At 32.1% G+C, this 22,642-nt stretch overlaps 1 protein-coding gene across 1 annotated transcript in view; it reads left to right on the forward strand.

Moving 5' to 3' along the window:
- The window catches only part of TNFSF13B (TNF superfamily member 13b), a 56,106-nt gene extending 33,753 nt beyond the window's left edge, over positions 1-22,353 (forward strand). Inside the window, 3 exon segments of the mRNA XM_074192021.1 lie at positions 13,997-14,109; positions 14,197-14,347; positions 18,391-22,353. Of these exon segments, the coding sequence (XP_074048122.1) occupies positions 13,997-14,109; positions 14,197-14,347; positions 18,391-18,503 (377 nt within the window). The 3' untranslated portion in view covers positions 18,504-22,353.
- The last annotated feature ends 289 nt before the right edge of the window (positions 22,354-22,642 follow it).

The raw sequence follows: 22,642 nt of genomic DNA on the forward strand, positions 1-22,642 counted from the left end.
AAATCCATTTTATTCTTCCAGCTTGCTATTGATATAGAGTTTATTTTCATTTTAAAAATGCTGTTTGGTAGTTTTTAAAAATTTAAAGCCTCTTCCAATTGACATATGCTCCACCTCTGGTCATGCTGGTGCTTGCTTTGCTTTCCTATTTTCCTTGGGCTTCTGGCTGACTTCTTGTATACAGAGTAAAAGTTGTCACTTACTATAGTTCCTCTTTGGATTAGTATTTTTTGGAGTAGATAGATAGAATTGGAATTGTTTGTCTTTTCTTTCTTTTTCTTTTTTTTTTGCAAGGCAATGGGATTAAGTGACTTGTCCAAGATCACACAGCTATTAAATATTGGGTGTCTGAGGTTGGATTTGAACTGAGGTCCTCCTGACTCCAGGGCTGGAGCTTCAACCACTGTGCCACCTAGCTGCCCCAGCCTTTCTTTTCTTCAAGCAGACATCTTGACATTAGGTCTATTATTATTTTTTTATTTTATTAAAACTGACACCCAGAACTGAATAACTACTAGGGTGCAGAGTACAGTTGAACTATTACTTCCCTCTTTCAGAAAACTTTTTTTGATTACTTGTATTTTGGCTGTCATATCACAACAATGCATCATATTGAGCATTAGTTCCACTGAAACACCCAAAACTTTCCTTTCTAACTCTTTCTCATCTTGTACCTGTGAAGTTCAGTTCAGTGTTCTGACCTGTCAAAATCCTTTTGAAGTCTGACTTTGTCATGTAATATGATACCAACTCTTCTATTTCTTTGTTATAGGTGAATGTGATGTGTATCATCTAAGTTTTTATCCAATCTATTATAAAAAGTCAAATCAACAAAGAGCCAGAGACCCACCCCTGAACTACTGTAAAGTTCCTTCCAAGTGATGTTGAATCAGTACTTTAACTATTCAATCATTTCTGAATCCATTTAGATTTATTATACTTTAGTCCCCTTCTCTCTATTTTTATCCAAAAGGATAGCATAAAACATATTGTTAATGATTACCTAAAGGCTAGGCAAACTGTCTCTAGCATGTAGTTACCAGTCTAATAATCATGTCAAAAAAAGGAAATTAAATTAACCTGGATGATCTTCTATTGATGAAGCGATGCTAACTTTTGTGTGTGTATATATACGTGTGTGTGCATACTAGATTCTAGAGGTTTACTAACCATCTCCTTAGTAATACAATTTAGAATTTTACCCCAAATTGGAGCTAATCTTCACTTGTCCACAGTTTGCATGTTTCATGTCTTCTTAAAAAATTTTTTTTAGTTGGGAAACCAATCACCTTTCTCCAGTTCTGTGTCCCCTCTCCCATGCTCCACAATCCATCAGTGATCACTAACTTTGTTTAAAAACAAAACAACACACATCTAACAGTTATTTCAATTCCCTGGATAGCAGTCTTCAGGGTCAGAAGATTTAAACTGAACTAAGGAACTTAGTTTTTATTTTGTTTATTGATAGACTTCCAGGTTTATGCAGATTTATTATATAACATATCTATTGTGAATATTAACATGTGCCACTTATTTTAGGTGCAATAAATAAGGGTCAGAGTGATGCCCCAAAGTACAAAGATATACTTTGTAAAATAGAAATAATGCCTAACCATTCTTCCTCACAGGGCTGTTGTCAGGATCAAATGAATCATTGAACATGAAAACACTTTAAATTTATGAAGCACTTATCACAATAACTAGCATGTCTATAGCTCTTCAAAATGTGCAAAGCACTTCACATATATTATTTCATTCTTAAGATATTGTTTCTAAATAGTGAAAGGGATTGTTGTTTCTTAATAGACTGAGTGAAAGTGAAGCCTGGTATCCCTGGTTAATGATTCACAATATTTAGCATGTATGATTTCATAATTTCCCTTTTAAAAATTGCAACCATACATTTCCCTTCTTATGGGATCTATTTTACAAAGTCAGACACTTATGTGTGATGCTTTCCTGAGTGTTGCAGTTACTAACCCCACCCCCTCCCAATTGCCTTGCATTTATTGTGTGGCTACATATTTTGAATATATACTTCTGTGTGTGTGTATATATATATATATATATATATATATATACATACATATATATATATGTATATATATATATATACATATATATATATGTATGTATATATATATATATATATATATATATATATATATATATATATATATATATATAGTGTTTCCCTGTACAGAATGTTAGCTTCTTAAGAACAGGGGCTATTTTGTTTATAATGTAATCACAGCAGGTAACATAGTGTGTACCACATTTTGATGTTTAGTCATATTCTATTTTTCTTGGGAAAGATATTACAGTATCTAGAGGTTTACTAACCATCTCCTTAGAAATATAATTTAGGATTTTACCCCATTTCCTTCTCTAGATCATTTTACAGATAAGAAAGTTGAGGCAAACAGGGTTAAGTGACTTATCCAGAGAAACACAGTAAGTGTCTGGGACTGGGTTTGAACTCACAAAGATGAATCTTTCTGACTCTTGGTCTGGCACTCTAACCACTGTACCACCTAGCTGTCTATTCTACCACATAACTTACAATTAATAGATGCTTTCTGACTGAGGTTTTTTCCTTAATTTTAAGAGTATAAGTTAATTCTTTACTTCTTGGATTTCTGTCATTTTGGAATTAATTGAGGTAATAGATGAATTGGACAAGTCAAACAGAATTAATCCAATAAAATAGGGGAAAAGGAAGCAAAAATATTAAATCTTGAGTCTATTCAATTCTCTTTTTCAGCTGTGGGACTTAACAAATATCCTGTTTCTGACCAGCAATAATTCAATAAAAATAAATTAGGAACTTACTTAGTTAAGGCACTGTGTTAAGCACTTTGAGAGAGAAATATAACAAATCATTTTCTTCTGTTAGTAAGAGGTATATAAACTGAATTTGAGTTATCTACCCAAATTAAATATTTTGAGTCTCCAATATTATTGCTTTCTCTTTCTGCATTTCTATACTATGAATGTTGCTATGTTGAAAAGAGACATTATTTTGAAGTAAATGTAGAACAAAAATTAGGATAATACATTCACCACATACTCTGTCACCTCAAAAAGCTACCATTCTTATCTCCAGGTTGAGAATTCAGTCCTACAGTTTCTTTGAATCATGACCCAACAGATTGGAATTCAATCTATATACAATTTTTATATTTTCCAAAATAACCCTTCTATATCTCACCACTGCAGAAAAGGGAATAAGTGTGAGTAGTAATGTGGGCTACTGTCATTTCTTCCTAACTCTAGGGGTACAGAGGCCATCCTGCCACTTCTGTTTTTGGTATTAATTTCAGTGTAGAATAAATTTGGAGGTCATAATGTTCTCCTCTTTGTCCCTTTACCTTACAACTTCTCTCTGGTGTTCACTGCAAAACTTCTATGCATTTTGCTAACCATTTTTAATAATATCATGGCAGTGGAGTGTAAGGTATATAATTATCTTGTGGAACTTATGCACAGTCTTAAGAAAAATCCAGTTTTCCAGAGGGACTATATCCATTTCTTTATGCAAAACAGGCCCTGCCCCCCCCAAGCACCTAAGATATTATTATACACATAAGATAGATGAATAACTAACTATAATAAAAATCAGACTATGGAAAGTGTTTAGGCTCAGAATGCTATGAAATATCACAGAAACAAATTATTATTTTCAGAATATAACACTCTGTTTCTGAAATTCAATAAATTATTTACATTGATTATAAAAAATTGGTTTGCATTATTTATTTTTCCATATTTAAAAAGAAAAAAAGTCCATTTGACTCTGTTCATCCCTCCCCCTCAAAAAAATCTTTCTTTGGTACAATGTCTATTTTAGAGCAAACATGGGATCTCTCTTTTTCATTTCTAGTTCTATTTAAGTAATATTAAAATTAACTGTTTATTTATTCCAATGTGATTTGAAAAAATAGCCTACCCTGCCTGGGCAGACAACATATGGACACCATTTTGCTCTCTGCATAGCACTCATATAATACCTCTTAAGCAATGTCATGTTTAAACTATCTAAATCCTTGTCAACTTTACCATTTCTCAGTTCCAAGCTAAAGATGTAACATTCCCATACTTTCTGTCTCCCTGTTTATTTATCACATTCATACTTTTATTTAATTTTTTGATATTAATAATAATAATATGAGCAAAAAGGGAATCATAATATGAGTGATTCTTAAGCCCAACATACTTACATATAGTACTGTTATGGATTTGCTATATCACTTAATATTGGCCTTAGACATATATTATCTAAACAGCTAAAGGATATCTCACCACTTAAAGTGAACCAACAAATATTTTAAAACAAAAATAAAAAAATTACTAAACAAGATAGAAACAGAAATGCAGCTGATTTTTAAAAGCTTTCTACTTACCAAGTCATAGCCCTATAAATAAAATTAATTGCCATCTGTGGTTGGTCCTGATCACATCAGACAGCACTTATTTTCTACACTGCTGACTTTTTATGTTTGGAAATTGTTTCAAGTACCTAAACTTAATCTTCACCATCATTTCAGAATTTTGAACAGGACCTAAATTTGTAATAAATATAACCTGGCTTTTGTCTACCTTATTCATTCCATTGTGAGAATAAAAGGAGAATTCTTAATATTTAATTATGCTAATGTATTTTTATAAGATTTATGAAGCAGTGGAGAACTGCATAGTGAGGGATATTTTGAATGTTTCTTTGAAGAGAGGGTGCTAAGAACATCATTTTTAGATCATCTATAAATTTTAAGTTTTTAGAGTCTTGATAGTTTAAATAAGAAGTCTTTGCCTAGTGTTGATCAATATACTATTATAGCAATTGAATTGAATAAATCACTTAATATTTAACACTGTATTTGTATTGTTAGTATATATACGAATATAGTTTATAATAACTTGCTGTTCTGAATTTGTAACTGAGAAATAAAGAAACACCTTCCCCTTAACAGGGCTATTCCCTTAAAATAATGTCCTATCATTTGCCTTCCTTTTACTGTCATACTTCCACAGAAATAGCTTTTATTCATTACCCCCACTTACTCCTTATAAAGACTCAGCAATTTACTTTTTCCAAGATTACGAGTGATCTATTGATGACTAAATCAATGGCTTTTTTCTCAGTTTTCAGTCCTCCTTGAACTTTTGGTAGCATTTGGCACAGTTTCCAACCCTTTCTTCTTGATACTTTTTCTTTACCTGGCTTTTATGAAAATACATTTTCTAGTTCTACTGTTTCTGACTTTCCCTTTATGGTTCACAGAATCTTAGAATTGGAAATGTTTGTAAAAAAATATACATTTGAGATTTCATTGGTGTAGGGAAATCATTGATCAACCCTCTATCTATGAAAGATAGCACTTTCTCTTCAATTTATAACTTTAATTAATTCCCTAGAGCCCTGAAAAATTAAGTGACTAGTCCACAGATACACAGTAAAATATATCAGGCAGAATTTGATCTCTGCTCTTCCTGATTCTGAGGCCTGCTCTCAAGCCAATTGACCGTGCCCCCTCTGTAGGACAAATAAGAGTAATAACAATATATTATGTTTGTGAAAGGGAAAAAGTTATCCCTATTTCTGGATGAAGATAATCAAGGAAAATTTACTTAAAGAAGGTTACATTTGATCTTTGACTTTCCCTATCCCTGCCCCACAAGTGTAGCCTTCCCCCAAACTTCATCCTTAGATCTCTTCTCTGTTCTCTTTACAGTCTCACCCATTTTCTCTATTCCCATGGCTTCAATGATCAATTCTCCACGAAAGCCTTAAAAATTAATAGCTCCAAATACAGTCTTTCTCCTGTCAGATTTGTTTTCTCATTTCATACTACTTGCTGCATAGTCATTGTTTCTATCTGTTGTCATATCTTCATAAGTTTTCCTTGTTTCTCCAAGTTGAAATCAAATCTCTTTCTCCATATATTTTTTGAAGGTTTCATTTGACTCTTTCCTTTATGTTTATGATATATTGACCTTGCATTATACTTATTTGGTAACATGTAATTATTATTCTCCTTACTCATACTTCCACCTTCCCCATCCATTACCACAATGCCAATAAATGTGTTTTGAATTTAATAGAATTATGATGACATCATAAGAAACAGGGATGGAAAGTGTGTGGGCAGTAGAAAATGATATGTTCAATCAGTAAGTATTTATTAAGGAAATACTATTGGTTAAACATTATACTAAGTCCTGGGCTTGCTGAGAAAGGTAAAACTAATTTCTGTCTCAGGGGTTTGCTGAAATCAACTATATAACCACTTTAGTGTGAGCAATTGTTCATCAAAAACCAAAAATCACTATAAATCACGGTTTGATTGTTTTAGATTGTCTAGATTTAGGAAAGTGTTAATAATGAAAATTGGGATTTATGATGTGTTCAAGAAGCACTATCACTTGTGGTATGAAGACAAGCATTTTTCTTTTTTTTTCTTTTAAAAAAATTATTTATTTTGGATTTTACAATTTTCCCCCTAATCTTACTTCCCTTCTCCCACCCCCACAGAAGGCAATCTGTTAGTCTTTACATTGCTGCCATCATATACATTGATCTAAGTTGAATGTGATGAGAGAGAAATCTTATCCTTATGGAAAAAATAAAATATAAGGGATAGCAAAATGACATAGTAAGATAACAGTTTTTAAAAAAATTAAGGGTAACAATACCACAGTTTGTTAAGTCATTCCCCAATTGATGGACATTCACTCAATTTCCAATTCTTTGCCACCACAAACAGGGCTGCTATGAATATTTTTGCATAAGTGATTTTTTTTTACCTTTTTTTCATAATCTCTTCAGGGTATAGACCCAGTAGTGGTATTGCTTCATCAAAGGGTATGCACATTTTTGTTGCCCTTTGGGCATAGTTCCAAATTGCTCTCCAGAAAGCCTGGATGAGTTCACAGCCCCACCAACAATGTATTAGTGTCCCAGATTTCCCACATCCCTTCCAATATTGATCATTGTCCTTTCTGGGAAGACAAGCTTTTCTTTCCATTCAAGAAAGATATTATTTATTTTGAGTCTTACAATTTTTCCCAAATCTTGCTTCCCTCCCCCCACGCCCACAGAAGGAAGTCTGTTAGTCTTTACATTGTTTCCATGGTATTCCTTGATCTAAATTGAATGTGATGAGAGAGAAATCATATCCTTAAGGAAGAAAAATAAAGTATAAGAGATAGCAAAATTACATCAAAAGATAACAGTTTTTTTAAAGTTAAAGGTAATAGTCTTTGTTCAAACTCCACAATTCTTTCTCTGGATATAGAGGGTATTCTGCACTTTAGATAACCCAAATTTGTGCCTGATTGTTGCACTGGTAGAATGAGCAAGTCCATTATGGTTGATCATCACCCTCATATTGCTGTTAGGGTATACAATGATTTTTTTGGTTCTGCTCATCTCACTCAGCATCAGTTCATGCAAATCCTCCCAGACTTCTGTGAATTCTCATCCCTCCTGGTTTCTAATAACACAATAGTGTTCCATGACACACATATACCACAGTTGAAGAACATTCCCCAGTTGAAGGACATTTACTTAATTTCCAATTCCTTGCCACCACAAGCAGGGCTGCTATGAATATTTTTGTATACGTGATGTTTTTACCCTTTTTCATAATCTCTTCAGGGTTTAGACCCAGTAGTGGTATTGTTGGATCAAAGGGTATGCACATTTTTGTTGCCCTTTGGGCATAATTCCAAACTACTCTCCAGAAAGGTTGGATGAGTTCACAGTTCCACCCTTCCAACATTGATCATTGTTCTTTCTGGTCATATTGGCCAATTTGAGAGGTGTGAGGTGGTACCTCAGAGATGCTTTAATTTTCATTTCTCTAATAAGTAATGATTTAGAGCAATTTTTCATATGACTATGGATCACTTTGATTTCCTCATCTGTAAATTGCCTTTGCATATCCCTTGACCATTTGTCAATTGGGGAATGGCTTTTTTTTTTTGAAAATTTGACTCAGTTCTCTTATATTTTAGAAAGGAGTCCTTTGTCAGAAATACTAGTTGTAAAAAATGTTTCCCAATTTACTACATTTCTTTTGATCTTGATTACAGTGGTTTTATCTGTGCAAAAGCTTTTAATTAAAATTAAAATCAAAATTATCTAGTTTGTTTTTAATGATGCTCTCCATCTCTTTCTTGGTCATAAACCACTTGCCTTTCCATAGATCTGACAGGTAAACTACTCTTTGATCTTCTAGTTTGCTTATAATATTGTTTTTTTATGTCTAGATCCTGTATCCATTTTGATTTTATCTTAGTATAGGGTGTGAGGTGTTCGTCTAATCTAAGTTTCTTCCATACTAATTTCCAATTTTCCCAACAGTTTGTATCGAAGAGAGCTTTTATCCCAATGTCTGGACATTTTGGGTTTATCAAACAGCAGATTACTATAATCATTCCCTGCTATTGCATCTAGTCTATTCCGCTGATCCACTACTCTGTTTCTTAGGACAGATTTTGATTACTGATGCTTTATAATATAATTTTAGATCTGGTGAGGCTAAGCCACCTTCTTTAAGACAAGCATTTTTAAAGGCTGCTCATCCACTTTTGGCATCTCCCTTCACTCAACTATCACCTTTGGCTCTAAAAATCTATAGTATGTAGTATGTGCAATATCCATACGTTGCTAAAAGTATCTTGGCAAATGGGTTAAACCAGGGTGAAGGGTAATTAAAGTGCCTCAAACCTATCTGTGAGTTAGGGGGATGGCTACCTTAAATGGGTGAAGACATGCCCTAGTGGAATGGACAAATGGAAACAATTTGAATCCTAGTTGATTGAATCCAACTTGTTTGGTTTTATCCTTGCTGCAGCTAAGAATTCCTGTGCTTGAACAGTCTAACTGCCCTAACCTCCCCAGCAAGAGTTACCAGATGTGTACCACCCCCACCCCTGGTTATGGTTATTTCATTCTAATTTGTATCTTAATTATTTGTGTCTATGTCTTAATCTTCCATCTTTATATTAGTCCTTGATAATAAGAGCTTTGTTTTTATATTTCCCGAACAGTTCTTTAAATATAATAAGTTTTATAAAATGACATTTATCCATACTAAGCAGTATTGGCTAAGAAATAGAATAATTGATCAGTGGAATAGGTTAGTTTCAAAAGACACAGTAGTAAATAATTATAATAATCTACTGTTTGATAAACTCAGACTTCAGCTACTGGGATAAGCTCACTATCTGAGAAAAACCCCTGGTAAAAACTGAAAAATAATATGGCAGTAGGCACAGACTTACATATACCTATACCAAGATATGGTTAAACTGAATATGTGATTTAGATATAAAGGGTGATACCATAAGTCAATTAGAAGAACAGGGAATCAATTACCTGTCAGATCTATGGAGAGAAGAATTTATGATCAAATAAGAGAGATTATTATGAAATGACAAGTGGGTAATTTTGATTCCCTTAAATTTAGAAAAGATTTTTATAACCAAGATAAGAAGGAAAGCAGAAAATTGGGAAATAATTTTTGCAGCAAGTGTTTCTTATAAAGTTCTTATTTCTAAAATATAGAGAAATGAATCATATTTATAAGAATACAAGTCATTCCTGAGCTGATAAATGATCAAAAGATATGAACAGGCAGCTTTCAGATGAAGATATTCAAGTGTTATCTATAGTCATATGAAAAAATGCTCTTAATCACTATTAATTAGAGAAATATAAATTAAAGCAACTCACAACTATCGGATTGACTAATTTGAGAGAAAAGGGAAATGATCAGTGTTGGATGGAATATGAGAAAACTGGGACTGTTGGTAGAGTTGTGAATTAATCTGATTTGTAGATAAATTTAGAATTATGCCTAAAGTTATTATAACTGTGTATATAAAACTGTGTATATACTTTGATCCTGCAATACTCCTACTATGTCTGTATAACCAAAGAAATAATAAAAAAGGGAAAGAACCCCATGTGTATAAAAATATTATTTGTAGCTCTTTTTGTAGAGGCAAAGAATTGGAAATTCAGGGGATGCCCATCAATTGAAGAATCGTTGAACAAGTTATGGTATATGAATGTAATGGATTTCTATAAGAAATGATGAGCAGGATGATTTCAGAAAAAAACAGAAAGATTTTCCTGGATTAATGCTGAGTAAAATGAGCAGAACCAAGAGAACATTGCATATATTAATGGCAATATTTTGTGATGATCAACTATGATAGACTTTTTTTCAACAATAGTGAGCAAAGAAAATTCTAAAAGACTTGTGTTGGAAAATGCTGTCCACATCCAGAGAAAGAGTTATGTAGTCTGAATGCAGACCAAAGAATACTATTTTTTTTAAATTTTGTTTTGTGTTTTTTCTTTCTCATAGCTTTTTCTTTTTTCTGATTTTTTTGCGTCATGACTAATATAGAAATATATGTGATATGATTGTGCATATATAATCTATGATTACTTGCTTTCATAGGGAAAGAGGAGAGAAAGGTGAGAGGGAGAAAACTTTACAAAAATTAATGTTGAAAACTATCTTTACATATTTTTGGTAAACCAAATCAATTAATTATAAAAAAAACCCCAAACATAATAGATATTTAAAAATAATTATTTTTTATTGCTGTTGTCCTTTGACCTATAACAGAAGAAGAGATATTTTTCTTTTTTAAAGCATAAGCAAAATGAATATTATAAAAGTACATGGACTCTCTTTATGCACATAAAAGCAATTTCCTTGGGCCCCATGCTTTTAGGGATAAGAGATGGCATATGATATTGATGTTAGAAAGTTGTTCTGTCTGCTGTTGTGGGGGGAAAAAAGACCCAAAGCTTACAAATATATGACCAATTCATACATTTCTCTAGTGCTTAACCCTACATTATTCTGGATTTTTATTCAGTGCTAGCCAATTTAACTGTTTGGGTCATTAATATTAATGTTCATTAAAACATAATTCAGGCTCTCTGTATATATTACAAGTTAGTTCATCAAATACTAAGTACCAGCTACTGTGATTGTATGACCAAATTGTGCATATTCTCTGCCTTTAAAGATTACAATCTATGCTTGCTTGTGGGGGAGCTAGGTATTTCACAAATGGTGAATATAATTGCTGCATGTATTTATTTGAATTATTCATTTCTTCTAAGACCCTCACAACCTTAGGTTATTATTATCCTCATTTTACAGATAAAACAACTGAGGTTGAGAGAGGTGAAGTGATTTGTCTAGGATCATCAGACTGGCATCTGAGGCTGCATTTGAACTCAGGTCCTGACTAGAATTTTATCCAAGCATGGTACTATCCATTTCTCTTTTACAAAACCTTTCATGTTCACTTAGGCCGAGCATAACTTATGTAAAATTTCCATAGATATGAAGGCACATAATGATTTATCCAGGATCCTTGTAATACTTTCAGGATAGGTTCTGGTATTTTTTTATCATTGCTTTTTTAAGACTACTAAATAGTTACAAAAATATTCATAGCAGCCCTGTTTGTGGTGGCAAAGAATGGGAAACTGAGTGAATGTCCATCAGTTGGGGAATGGCTAAACAAACTGTGGTATATGTATGTCATGGAACACTATTGTGTTATTGGAAACCAGGAGGCTTGGGAATTCAGGGAAGCCTGGGAGGATTTGCATGAACTGATGCTCAGTGAGATGAGCAGAACTAGAAAAATTTTGTATACCCTAACAGCAACATGGGGGTGATGATCAACCAAAATGGACATACTCACTCTTCCAGTGCAACAATCAGGCAAAATTTGGGGTATCTGCAATGGAGAATACCATCTGTATCCAGAGAAAGAATTGTGGAGTTTAAACAAAGACCAAAGACTATTACCTTTAGTTTAAAAAAAAAACTTAAATTATTACTTAATGTTGCTATCTCTTATACTTCATTTTTCTTCCTTGAGGATCTGATTTCTCTCTCATCATATTCCACTTATATCAATATATACCATGGCAACAATGTAAAGACTAACAGACTTCCTTCTGTCGGGTATGGGGGGAGGAATTGAGATTAGGGGAAAAATTGTAAAATTCTAAATAAATAAATAAATTTGAAAACAAACAAAAACAAAAGAATACTAAATAGTAAGGGTAGCTGGGTGGTGCAGTGGATAGTGCACTGGCCCTGGAGTGGGAGTACCTGAGTTCACATCTAGCCTTAGATACTTAATAATTACCTAGCTGTGTAACCTTGGGCAAGTCACTTAAACCCCATTGTCTTGAAAAAAATGATACAATGATAATCACCTTTGGAACTGATGAAATAATTGGGAGATATTTTAATGGCCAATTCTCTCCCCTTTAGATAAAATTAATTAAGTAGAAATGAAAAATTCAATATCTTTTGTATATATGTATATATTTTGTCTTACAATAAATTATTTCTAAAAGAAGCCTTGATATGACAAGCTAATGAAATTTGAAACAATCAGATTTTTTAGGTTTTTCACAAGTGAAAATTCTAGTATTGTATTATTTGCACTCAACTCATTTGTTAAGAACTTACTATCCTTAAGTTACTGTGCTAGATAAACATGAAAAGGGTCCCTGTCCTCAAGGAATTTAAATTTTATAGGGATACAATATTCATACAGTAAATACAAGATTATTTGAGTAATGAAATTCAAGATTGAAAATTGGAGGGGGGAAATCAGGAAGAATTTCATATAGGAGACAATCTCTGAACTGGACCTTAAAGGAAGTGAAAGATTACCAGAGCTAGAGATGAGGAGTTAGTATATTTTCAAGAATAAGAGAAGATAATTTTCATTATGTTGTGCATATTTTATTTTCACTCCTTGTTATTCATTAACATTAGAATCAAAGTATTGGTTAAAGAAATGTAAATTAAAACAACCCTAAAGTACCATCTCACCCTTGTCAGATTGTCTAAAATGACAAAAAAAGAAAAAATGTTGGAGAAGATGTGGGAAACCTGGGACACTAATGCATTTTTAGTAGAATTGTGATCTGATCCAACTATTCTGGAGATCAATTTGGTGCTATGACCAAAGGGCAACAGAGCTGTGCATAACCTTTGATCCAGCAAAACCACTAATAGGTCAACATTGCAAGAAAAACATAAAAAAAAGGGAGGAAAATCTACATGTATATAAAAAATAGAAGCTCTTTTCATAATAGCAAAGAATTGGAAATTGAGAAGATACCCATCAACTGGGGAGTAAACGAACAAGTTGTTGCATTTGTTTTGTAAGAAATCATGAGCAGCTAGACTTTAGAAAAGCCTGGGAAGACTTTCATTGACTGATCCTGAGTGAAGTGAGCAGAACCAGGAGACTATTGTACACATTAATAGCAACATTGTGAGGTGAACAATATGATGGATGCAGTTCCAATCAACAGTTCAGTATTCAAGGACAAAGCTGAGTGGAAAACTGCTATGGAAAATGCCCTTCACATTCAGGGGAACAAACAAACAAACAAACAAACCAAAAAAACCAAAACCGTTTGGATCAGATTGCAGAGCAAAACATACTATGTTCACTTTTAAAAATTTCTTTTTTGTTTTTTTCTTTCTTTCTCATGGTGCCCCACACACACACACTTCTAATTCCTTTTTTCACAATATGACTAATATGGAAATTTGGTAAACATGATTATACATGCATAACTTAGATTGTTCCCTGTGATAAGAGTTGGGAGGGAAGGAGTAGAAAATACAGATCTCAAAAGCTTACAAAAGAATGAATGTTGAAAACTACCTCTGCATGAAATAAGAAGCAAATTGGAATGAATAAAGGAGAAGGCATTTTTTAATAGAGAATATTCTTAACTTCAGTTATTTGATGGACTCTTCGGTTAGAAAGTAATGAACCTTTGGGACCAATGCAATATTGGGAGAGATTTTAATGGGAAATTCTCCCTTGAAGCAATGAATTAAGTGGAAATGAAAAGAAAACTCCAAAACTTGTATCTTTCATTTTTTTTTCTTTTCCTAAATTTTCTTCTTTATAGGTCCTTATACTTTTGTTCCATGGCTTCTCAGTTTTAAAAGAGGAAAAGCCTTAGAAGAAAAAGAAAATAAAATACTTGTTAAAGAAACTGGTTATTTTTTCATCTATGGCCAGGTATTTCCATGGATAATTTTATTTCCAGTTTTGTATGTCTATGATTTTCCACCTCAATGCTTAAAAACTTTATTTTTTGTTTCTCAGGTTCTGTACACAGATACCACCTTTGCTATGGGACATCTTATACAGAGGAAAAAAGTCCATGTATTTGGGGATGAACTGAGTTTGGTGACTTTGTTCCGGTGTATCCAAAACATGCCAACAACTCTCCCTAATAATTCCTGTTATACGGCTGGTAAATGTTGGCTCTCAAACCTGATTACTGGGTATTAAAATAAAGAAATCTACTAAAAGCAACTTATGTATAACCAGGACACAATTAGAGCTCCTAATTTAAAATGATTTGGAATAAAATTATTCCTTTTAGTAATCACATTTAATTTTTGGTATATTTATTGTGAAATGTATGCAAATGAGAGTATAAAATATAGCTATTGAAATCTTTTGTTTTTCACATCATATCATAGTTTCTCAGTATGTATTCTTTACCTTCCCAGAAAAACAGAGCTTAAAACAAAGAATTAAAAAAAGGAAAAAAGATTTAACAAAACTAACCAACTTATCAAAACTGTCAGTCATCATATATAGGTTTCCACACCCACAGATTCAACCTCTGCTAAGAAATAAAAGAAAGTACTTTTATTATATTTTCTTTTGAGTCAGGTTTGGTCCCTGTGATTTCATAGCTTTCAGTATCATTTTTTTGTTATTTTTTCCATTTATGTTGTTTTGGTTACTGTGTCTATCAATTCCTTGGTTCTATTTTTTCTCTTTATATCAATTCATATATCTTCTTATATTATTCTATTATTTTCTGTATTATTATATTAATTCTTTCTCAAAGGAAAGTAATTATAATACATTCTTGTATTACAAAATGGTTGGGCAATCAGTAGGCATCTATAGTGTTTCTTTTTTTTTCCTACAAAAAAAATGGATGACAGAAATATTTTGGTATCTATGAGTTCCTTTTATCATTGACATCCTTGAGTTATATACACTGAGAACTCTTATCATAATCCCAACTTGTTTTCCAGAATGGTGAGAGTAGATTAAAACTCCACTAACAGCATATTTTATGTGCTAGTCTTCTCCAAATCTGTTCAACATATCTATTCCCATCTTTTGTTTTTACCAATTTGCTGAGTATGAAGTGAAACTTCAGAGTTGTTTTGCAACATTTCTTGGAAGGGATGTAGCAGAGTTGAGATTCAGAAAACTTCGTATAATTTTTGCCTTTTACAGACTCTCAGAGTTGTACCAAAGAGGCCAGTGAGTCTAATGCATGCCTGAACAATAGTCCCTTTAATAACATGAGCAAAAAGGAGATGATTAAATAGGATTCTAGAAAAATCTTTTATTTTACTTTCTCTGTTTTTCTTTACTGAAAGCATTGAAGCCTATCCTAATTGTTTTAATATACCAATAGAATGGAAGAAAAAACTCAAGCATTTATTGTGTCTAATATCTGTCAGGCAGTTTTACAAATGTTATCTCATATGATTCTCACAACAACTCTGTGAGGCACATAGGAAAAAGTATTATCTCTATTTTATAGTTGAGAAAACTGAGACAGACAGATATCCAATGACACCAGGTCTAGCACTCTATTTATGGTGCTGCCAGCTGTTTCTAATGATGAAATAAAAATAGGCTTACTTTTTAGAAGTATTGGGGAAAAAAATCTTGTGACTTTAAAAAAAATTCAATAAAATAAAAATACTTCAATTCAAGATTAAGAAGCTGAGATTACTTGGGGAATTATTGTTAGAGAATGAACATACATTAGGAATGAAGAAGTACATTTAAGTAATCACTAATTTTCATAAAATATTGACAAAATAAGAAATTTAGCCGATAATCTACAAATGATTGATCCCATGTGCTTTAATTTTTCTGAGTATTCTTAATAACCCCCTTTGATTAATTAGTATTTTTTCATATTCATGAACTCATTGAGGCCTACAGGATACCAATTCTTTTTTATAGCATTTATTTCTAAAATTTCTAAAAAATTTATTGCTAATCCTTATTTTCATAATTGTTAGTTACCAGGTAGACTACTTCATTGCAGTTTGTTTTCTCTTGAAACAAAGCCCCCCCCAAAAAAAATAGTTAAGCAAACTTCATCACAGTTCCCCACTGTGACAAAGGAAGGGGTGAGATTCATTTGTTCATCTCTTTTCTAGGATCAACATTGGATATTGTAAAAAATCATTATTCTGATTTTCTTGATAATTTTTATCACTTATGTTTCTGTAGTTACGTTGATTTTTGTCCCCATTCTGATTCCTTACTTCCTTTTCATTTGTTCATGCAATATTTCGTTATTTCTAGAAATTATTCATTATTGCTGTTTTTCTTATAACAGGGATGACATTTTATTACAGCTTTCCTCAAGAATGTCTTTGGCCAGTTGTTAGATTGTTAGATAGCCTCTTTGTTTCTCATTCTTTGTTTCCATAATAAAAAAAGAAAACATGCTTTAGATGTAAATATTTTGCTATAAATGGAAAATTTCTGTCTTTGATCTCCTTTTGTTATATGTCTAGCAGTGGAAGCTCTGATAGAAAAAAATATGGAATTTTTGCCACCTTTCCACCCATAATTTCAAATTATTTTTTAGGATGGTTGGATCAACTCACAGTCCTACTGCAATTCATCCTGTCATCCCACAGAAACTCAACACTGTTTCCACTTTTGTCATCTTTGTCAATTTAGTGTCAGGTGAAACCTCAGAGTTATTTTAACTTATATTTTCTTGTTATGTGTGATTTGGATCAATCTTCTCTTTTTTATAATTCTTCTGATAAATGTTTATTCATTTCCTCTGATTACTTAGCTATTAAAGAATAGCTCTTGGTTATGCATCTGTGTTAATTCCCAACATATTTTGGATATCAGAAATTTATTAAAATCATGTAATACAGGATTTTCTTATCCTAATTAGTATTTTACATTTTATCTTAACTGCATCAATTTCATATGACCAAAATTATCTATTTTGTCATTTATTATCTACTCTCTTTTTAAGAATTCTCCCTCTTGCCAAAATTTTGAAAGTTGCATCCTTTCCTTTTCCTCCATTTAAAAAATGATGTAATCTTTAATATTTAGGTTAAATATCATTTTAAATTTCTTGTGGTATATGGCATAAAATGTGATGTAATCCTATTTTTTAACACTTTGCCTTTACCACTCTTGCTTTTTTATCTTAATTCTTATTAAATTGAGATATTTATTCCATTAAAACTTTAGACTTCTCTACACTGAGTCAAATTTCTCAACTCATCCTTTACAATATTAAATTATTACCATTCAGGTGCATTCATATTATAAGGATCTAGTTCTCAACTAAGAGGAGGTAAAAGGAGAGGAAAATTTGGAAATAGCCTTTAATTCCATCTTTCCTTCTCTCCCCATTGCCCCTCTCCTTTCCATATTTTATCTCATTTTACCTATCTTGTCTTTTCCAAACAAATTAGGCATATTTACCTGTGCTAATTATAAATGGGAAAAATAACTTTATTTAAAAGATTTGTAGTGCAGTCTAGAAAATGTAAGGATTAAAGATTATACACAGGGGTATTGAAAATGATGTATATAATATACTTTTTTTTTAGTTTTTGCAAGGCAAATGGGGTTAAGTGGCTTGCCCAAGGCCAGACAGCTAGGTAATTATTAAGTGTCTGAGGCCGGATTTGAGCTCAGGTACTTCTGACTCCAGGACTGGTGCTCTATCTAGTCACCCCTATAATATACTTTTAAAAATTATTTTATATATTCTTATTTTATTGAGATAATCCATAGTTAAACAGACAAAAATCTTTTTGGATTTTTGATTTATTTAGTCTCAGTTCAGTTGTTTTTTATATTTAATCAAAGAAGCAATTTGGTGAAGACAGTGAATGATAGGATTATTTATAAATTATAGAGTAGAACTTCCAAATGTTCATTTAACTGTCTTGGTTTCTCTTCCCCTTGAAAAACTGAAATTTTTTTGGTTATTGTTATCATTCTTTTGGTTTATTTAAAGTATATACTGTGCATTAAAAGCTTGTTTACTTTTGAAGTTTACAAGACTCTACTACTAGGTTTTCCAAACTGAAAAGTACCTGTTTTGATTTTTCAGTTACATTCTGCTTAGATTTAAATCTGTCTGGTAATGATTAATAGCCATACCCATTTCTGCTTCTATTTAAAGTGTTCAATTGAATGAGGATTTTTCCTTCTCTTTTTTCCATATTCATTTAAATTTCTTTTAAATTGTTTTCCTAGGCATTGCAAAGCTAGAAGAAGGGGACGAACTTCAACTTGCAATACCTCGTGAGAATGCCAAAATATCCCAGGATGGAGATGGCACCTTTTTTGGTGCACTGAAGCTGCTGTGACATATTCATTAATACCATGTTTGTTGCTATTTCCTTCTCTTTTTCTATGCCTCCTGGTAGGGGGAAGGGGAACTGGAACTACCAAAAATGGTTACATTAGTCTTTCCTATGAGCCATTTGTCCTGGTATGATGAACCCAGACCCAAACAGGAAACCCAGCAGACAATCATAGTTGAATTACTGTCATATGAATGATGACAAATTTAGATCTTTTTAATAGGTAATTAGGAATAATTTTTAACTTTGTTGGCATAATTGTCCTTAGGATATGTCTTCATATTCAGGAGTTCACATTAACTTAAAAAGGACAGTGAGGATTTGTTCAAATATCACATCCATAGTTTCATAAAACAAAATGAGGATAGCAACAAAATGTTGTCATTGATCAAAATAATATAGTAGTCCCGTTTTTATTTTGTCTTCATTTAACCATTTTTCCTACTTAACATTATATTAAATAAGACATTCCAGAAACAAAATTATATATATAAAGCAAAAATAAAATTTAAGGGGTTAACAATTATGATATGTTAGACAATTTTGCCCAAAATATGTCTTAGGAGCCGTGACCTGTATTGTTATGTTTATCTCTGTATTTCATTTTCTGAATTACTTGATGGCATGGAAACTTCTCATAAGAAAGCAAAAAAAATATTAAATATGAGGATGTAGCAAAATCATCAGAGAAACTGAAAAGAAGATAAGCAATTTGGTACAAGAGCTTGGAAAGACCTCAGGAGACAGAGGAGGATAGAATGGCCTGGCATACTGTGGTCCATAGGGTCAATAAAAATTGGACACTCCTGAACAATTAAACAGCAATAAGCAATTTGATGTATAGTTTGGTTACAAATCAAATCTAAAATGTGTATGCATATGCAGCGTGACTTCCACAAGTACTGCAATTCCAATGACATTAGAAATGAGCAAACTCCATTGTTATAAGTTGATATCCTTTGACTATTTTCTATAACTGTTTCAAATTGCTTCTATTTTAATTTACAAGTAAATGGCACTGAAAATATTGACAATTAGCAATCATAGAATTTTAGCATATACAGCATATCACAGTTTATAACTGATCTTTAATTGCGGAAATCTGAAAGCCAATACATTTCATGAGTTTTCATTCTTTAAGAACCATATCTAATATTGCTGCAGTCCTTTCTCTTATTTTGTAAACATTCATTGTAAAGAACCAAATGCATTAGTTAAATCTCCAGATGTGAAGATTGCAAAAATAAAAAACCTCAGCATTATGTTCAAAATTAATTTCTACTACCATTGGTAAAGCTAGATTCTATAGTTTTCATTTAAAAATCAATACATTTCCCCTTCACAACATATAATTGAAAAAGAAGAAAGTTTGACTGATAGGCCAGATCCACTATGTAGTTCGTGGTTATAACTTTTATGTTGCTACCAATTTCAATTAGCTAAATAATTTCTCATTTTCTCTATATGCATGACAGTCTGACACATACTAAGAATATTTGATTTGTTCTCATTTGCCCCAAATTAATTTTTTCATCTTCATAATTATAAAACATTTCAAAATTGACATGTTTATACTCCAAATGGATTATAAAATCTAGATTCTTTCAATATTTGAAAATTATTAAATTCAGTACTATACTTGAAAGCAGCAACCTGACATAGTGGATAGAAGGATGGCCCAAATGAGGAGAACCTGAGTTCAAGTCCTTCTTCTGAATCATATTGTCTGTGACCCTATGGGAAAGTCACTTAACCTGCTTTTAGCATAAGTAGTCTCATTGACATTTAGCAGATGAGAAAACTGGAGCTTGGAGAGATTAGGTGATTCATTCACAGTCATACAATTAACACATTTTATAAGACTAATTACAAGTGCAGCACTATGACACTCCTCTCATAACCCTGATGATGAACAATAAAAGATATTACAGTAATGTATAAGTAGTATGGAATAGTAGAGAATTGATCTCTAAATTAAGGAGACATGGCTTCAAGTCTGAGCATAGTACGCTTCATAATCCTTTATAAATCATTTGATCTTTTCGTGTCACTGGAAAGTATTTATGCTATTAAGGAGCAGAAGAGTTGCATATCCTTATTGGATGAGGGAATTTCCTTATTGGGGTTCCTACAGAAATGAAATTACATGGACCAAAAATTTTAAAAAATCAACTAGACTAAGTTCGCTTTCATACAGTTCAAAATAGCATTAGAATTTCCAAGTGGTAAATACATACACATGGATATTATATCCTAGAATCTACATCTTTTTTAAAAAGTGGATTGAACAAAATCTGACAGTAGGGAGATGAAATGACAACATTAAATTTTTTTTCAATACATTTTCTCAAGAGATTTGAAAGTGGCTTAATTTGTATTGGTAAATTTTGTGAAACATAAATATGTAAATTAACCAAATTCATCAATTTCAACTCAATGATCTTTCTTTTATAGTGTCTGCTACTTGTAGAACATTGTGTAAGTTGTTAGAGGGGAATAAATGTGGAAGGATGATTGAATCTGTTATCTTTGTTCCAGTAGGTAGATTTTGGCTCATCAAGAGAAAAAAAGCACCAAACTTTCTAACAATTTAAGTTGCACAAAAATGGAATAGTTTTATCTCTTGGTTTTGTGAATCCCTTTTGTCACTGGAGATCATTAAGGGAAAAGTGAATGACCTTTTACTGTTTGATGATTACATTCCTGGTTTGAGTTGAAGTTGGGCTAGATGATCCACAGGACTCTTCAAATTTAAGTTTCTCTGATGATGATGATGATTATTATAATAATAACTAACATTTGCACAGTGCTTGTAATTGCCAGACACTGTGCTAAACTCTTTAAGATATTATTTCGTTTGATCCTCATAGCAACTCTGGAAGGTGATATTTTTCTCACCATTTTAAAGTTGAGGAAACAAAGGTTAAATGACTTGCCCATAGTAACATGGCCAGTAAGTGTCTAAAATTAGATTTGAACTCAGATCTTTTTAATTCCAGGTTCAGTGCTCTATATGTACTACTCTATTCTTGATAAAAATGAAGCTGAAAATCTAGTATGGAAATGTTACTCACACACATAAGTATAATTCAGAATAATGCATAAGAAATATACAAGAGAGAAGCAAATCAAATGATGAGAGGTCCATGGAAACATAAAAATCATTAAGGAATTAAGGAGGGAGATATCATGAAAGCCTTCATGGAAGACTTGGCATTTGAATTGATCTTTAAAAGATAAGTAATGAATTCCAGACATAGGGAATGTCATGAACTAGGTGTAAAAGTGGGAAGTATAATGTATTGGGTCTTAGTAGTTCCTCTAGATTTCCTGAAGCATAGAGTACATGGAAAGGGGTAGTATGAATTAATCCTAAAAAAGAAGGTTAAACTAAATTGAAGAAGGTCTTGAATTTCAGGGATTAGAAGTTTGAACTTTACTTGCCAGGGAGTAGGGAGCTATTGAATTATTTTTGAGCAGAGCACTGCCTAAATATATCTATGCAAAGAAAAGGATTCTATTGATATGTAATGGTCTTTGAAAATGAGGGACAAGTATTATTGATCTTCCATTGCACAACACAGTTTTACAAAATTGCTTATAATTCTGTTCTAAAAAAAATTCTGATTTTTTTAGAGTATTATATCATGTAGTGCTCTGTGATGAACTAGAGAGGTTAAAAAAGCTTCCAGTGATACTTCATTTTATATAAGGGAATAATAAATGTACTGAGAGTATATATTTGAATACTTTAAGGTTATTGGAAGTAGAGACCATCTTTTTAATATAATTTCATATGTTAATAAAGCATTTAAAATTATTTTTTCTGATTCTAATTCTAATAAATGAAATTTTGTACTGTAGACTTCATTGCTCTTTTGTGTCTTCTTGCTATAATAAAAATAATCATAATAGCAGCTTCCATTTATATTATACTTTATGATTTGAAAAAATTTTCCTGAAAATATTCTTTTGAGATAATGGATATAATTATTGTTTTCTTTAATTTTAGTTTATTTTTTCCAATTCCATGTAAAAGTGATTTTCAACATCCATCCATTTGCAAGTTTACAAGTTCCACATTTTTCTGCCTCCTCCCTTCCCTCCCTACTCCCATGGCAGCAAACAATCTGGTAAAACTT

This window comes from Macrotis lagotis, chromosome 6 (genome assembly GCF_037893015.1).
Source record: "Macrotis lagotis isolate mMagLag1 chromosome 6, bilby.v1.9.chrom.fasta, whole genome shotgun sequence".
NCBI classification, from domain to species: Eukaryota; Metazoa; Chordata; class Mammalia; order Peramelemorphia; family Peramelidae; genus Macrotis; species Macrotis lagotis.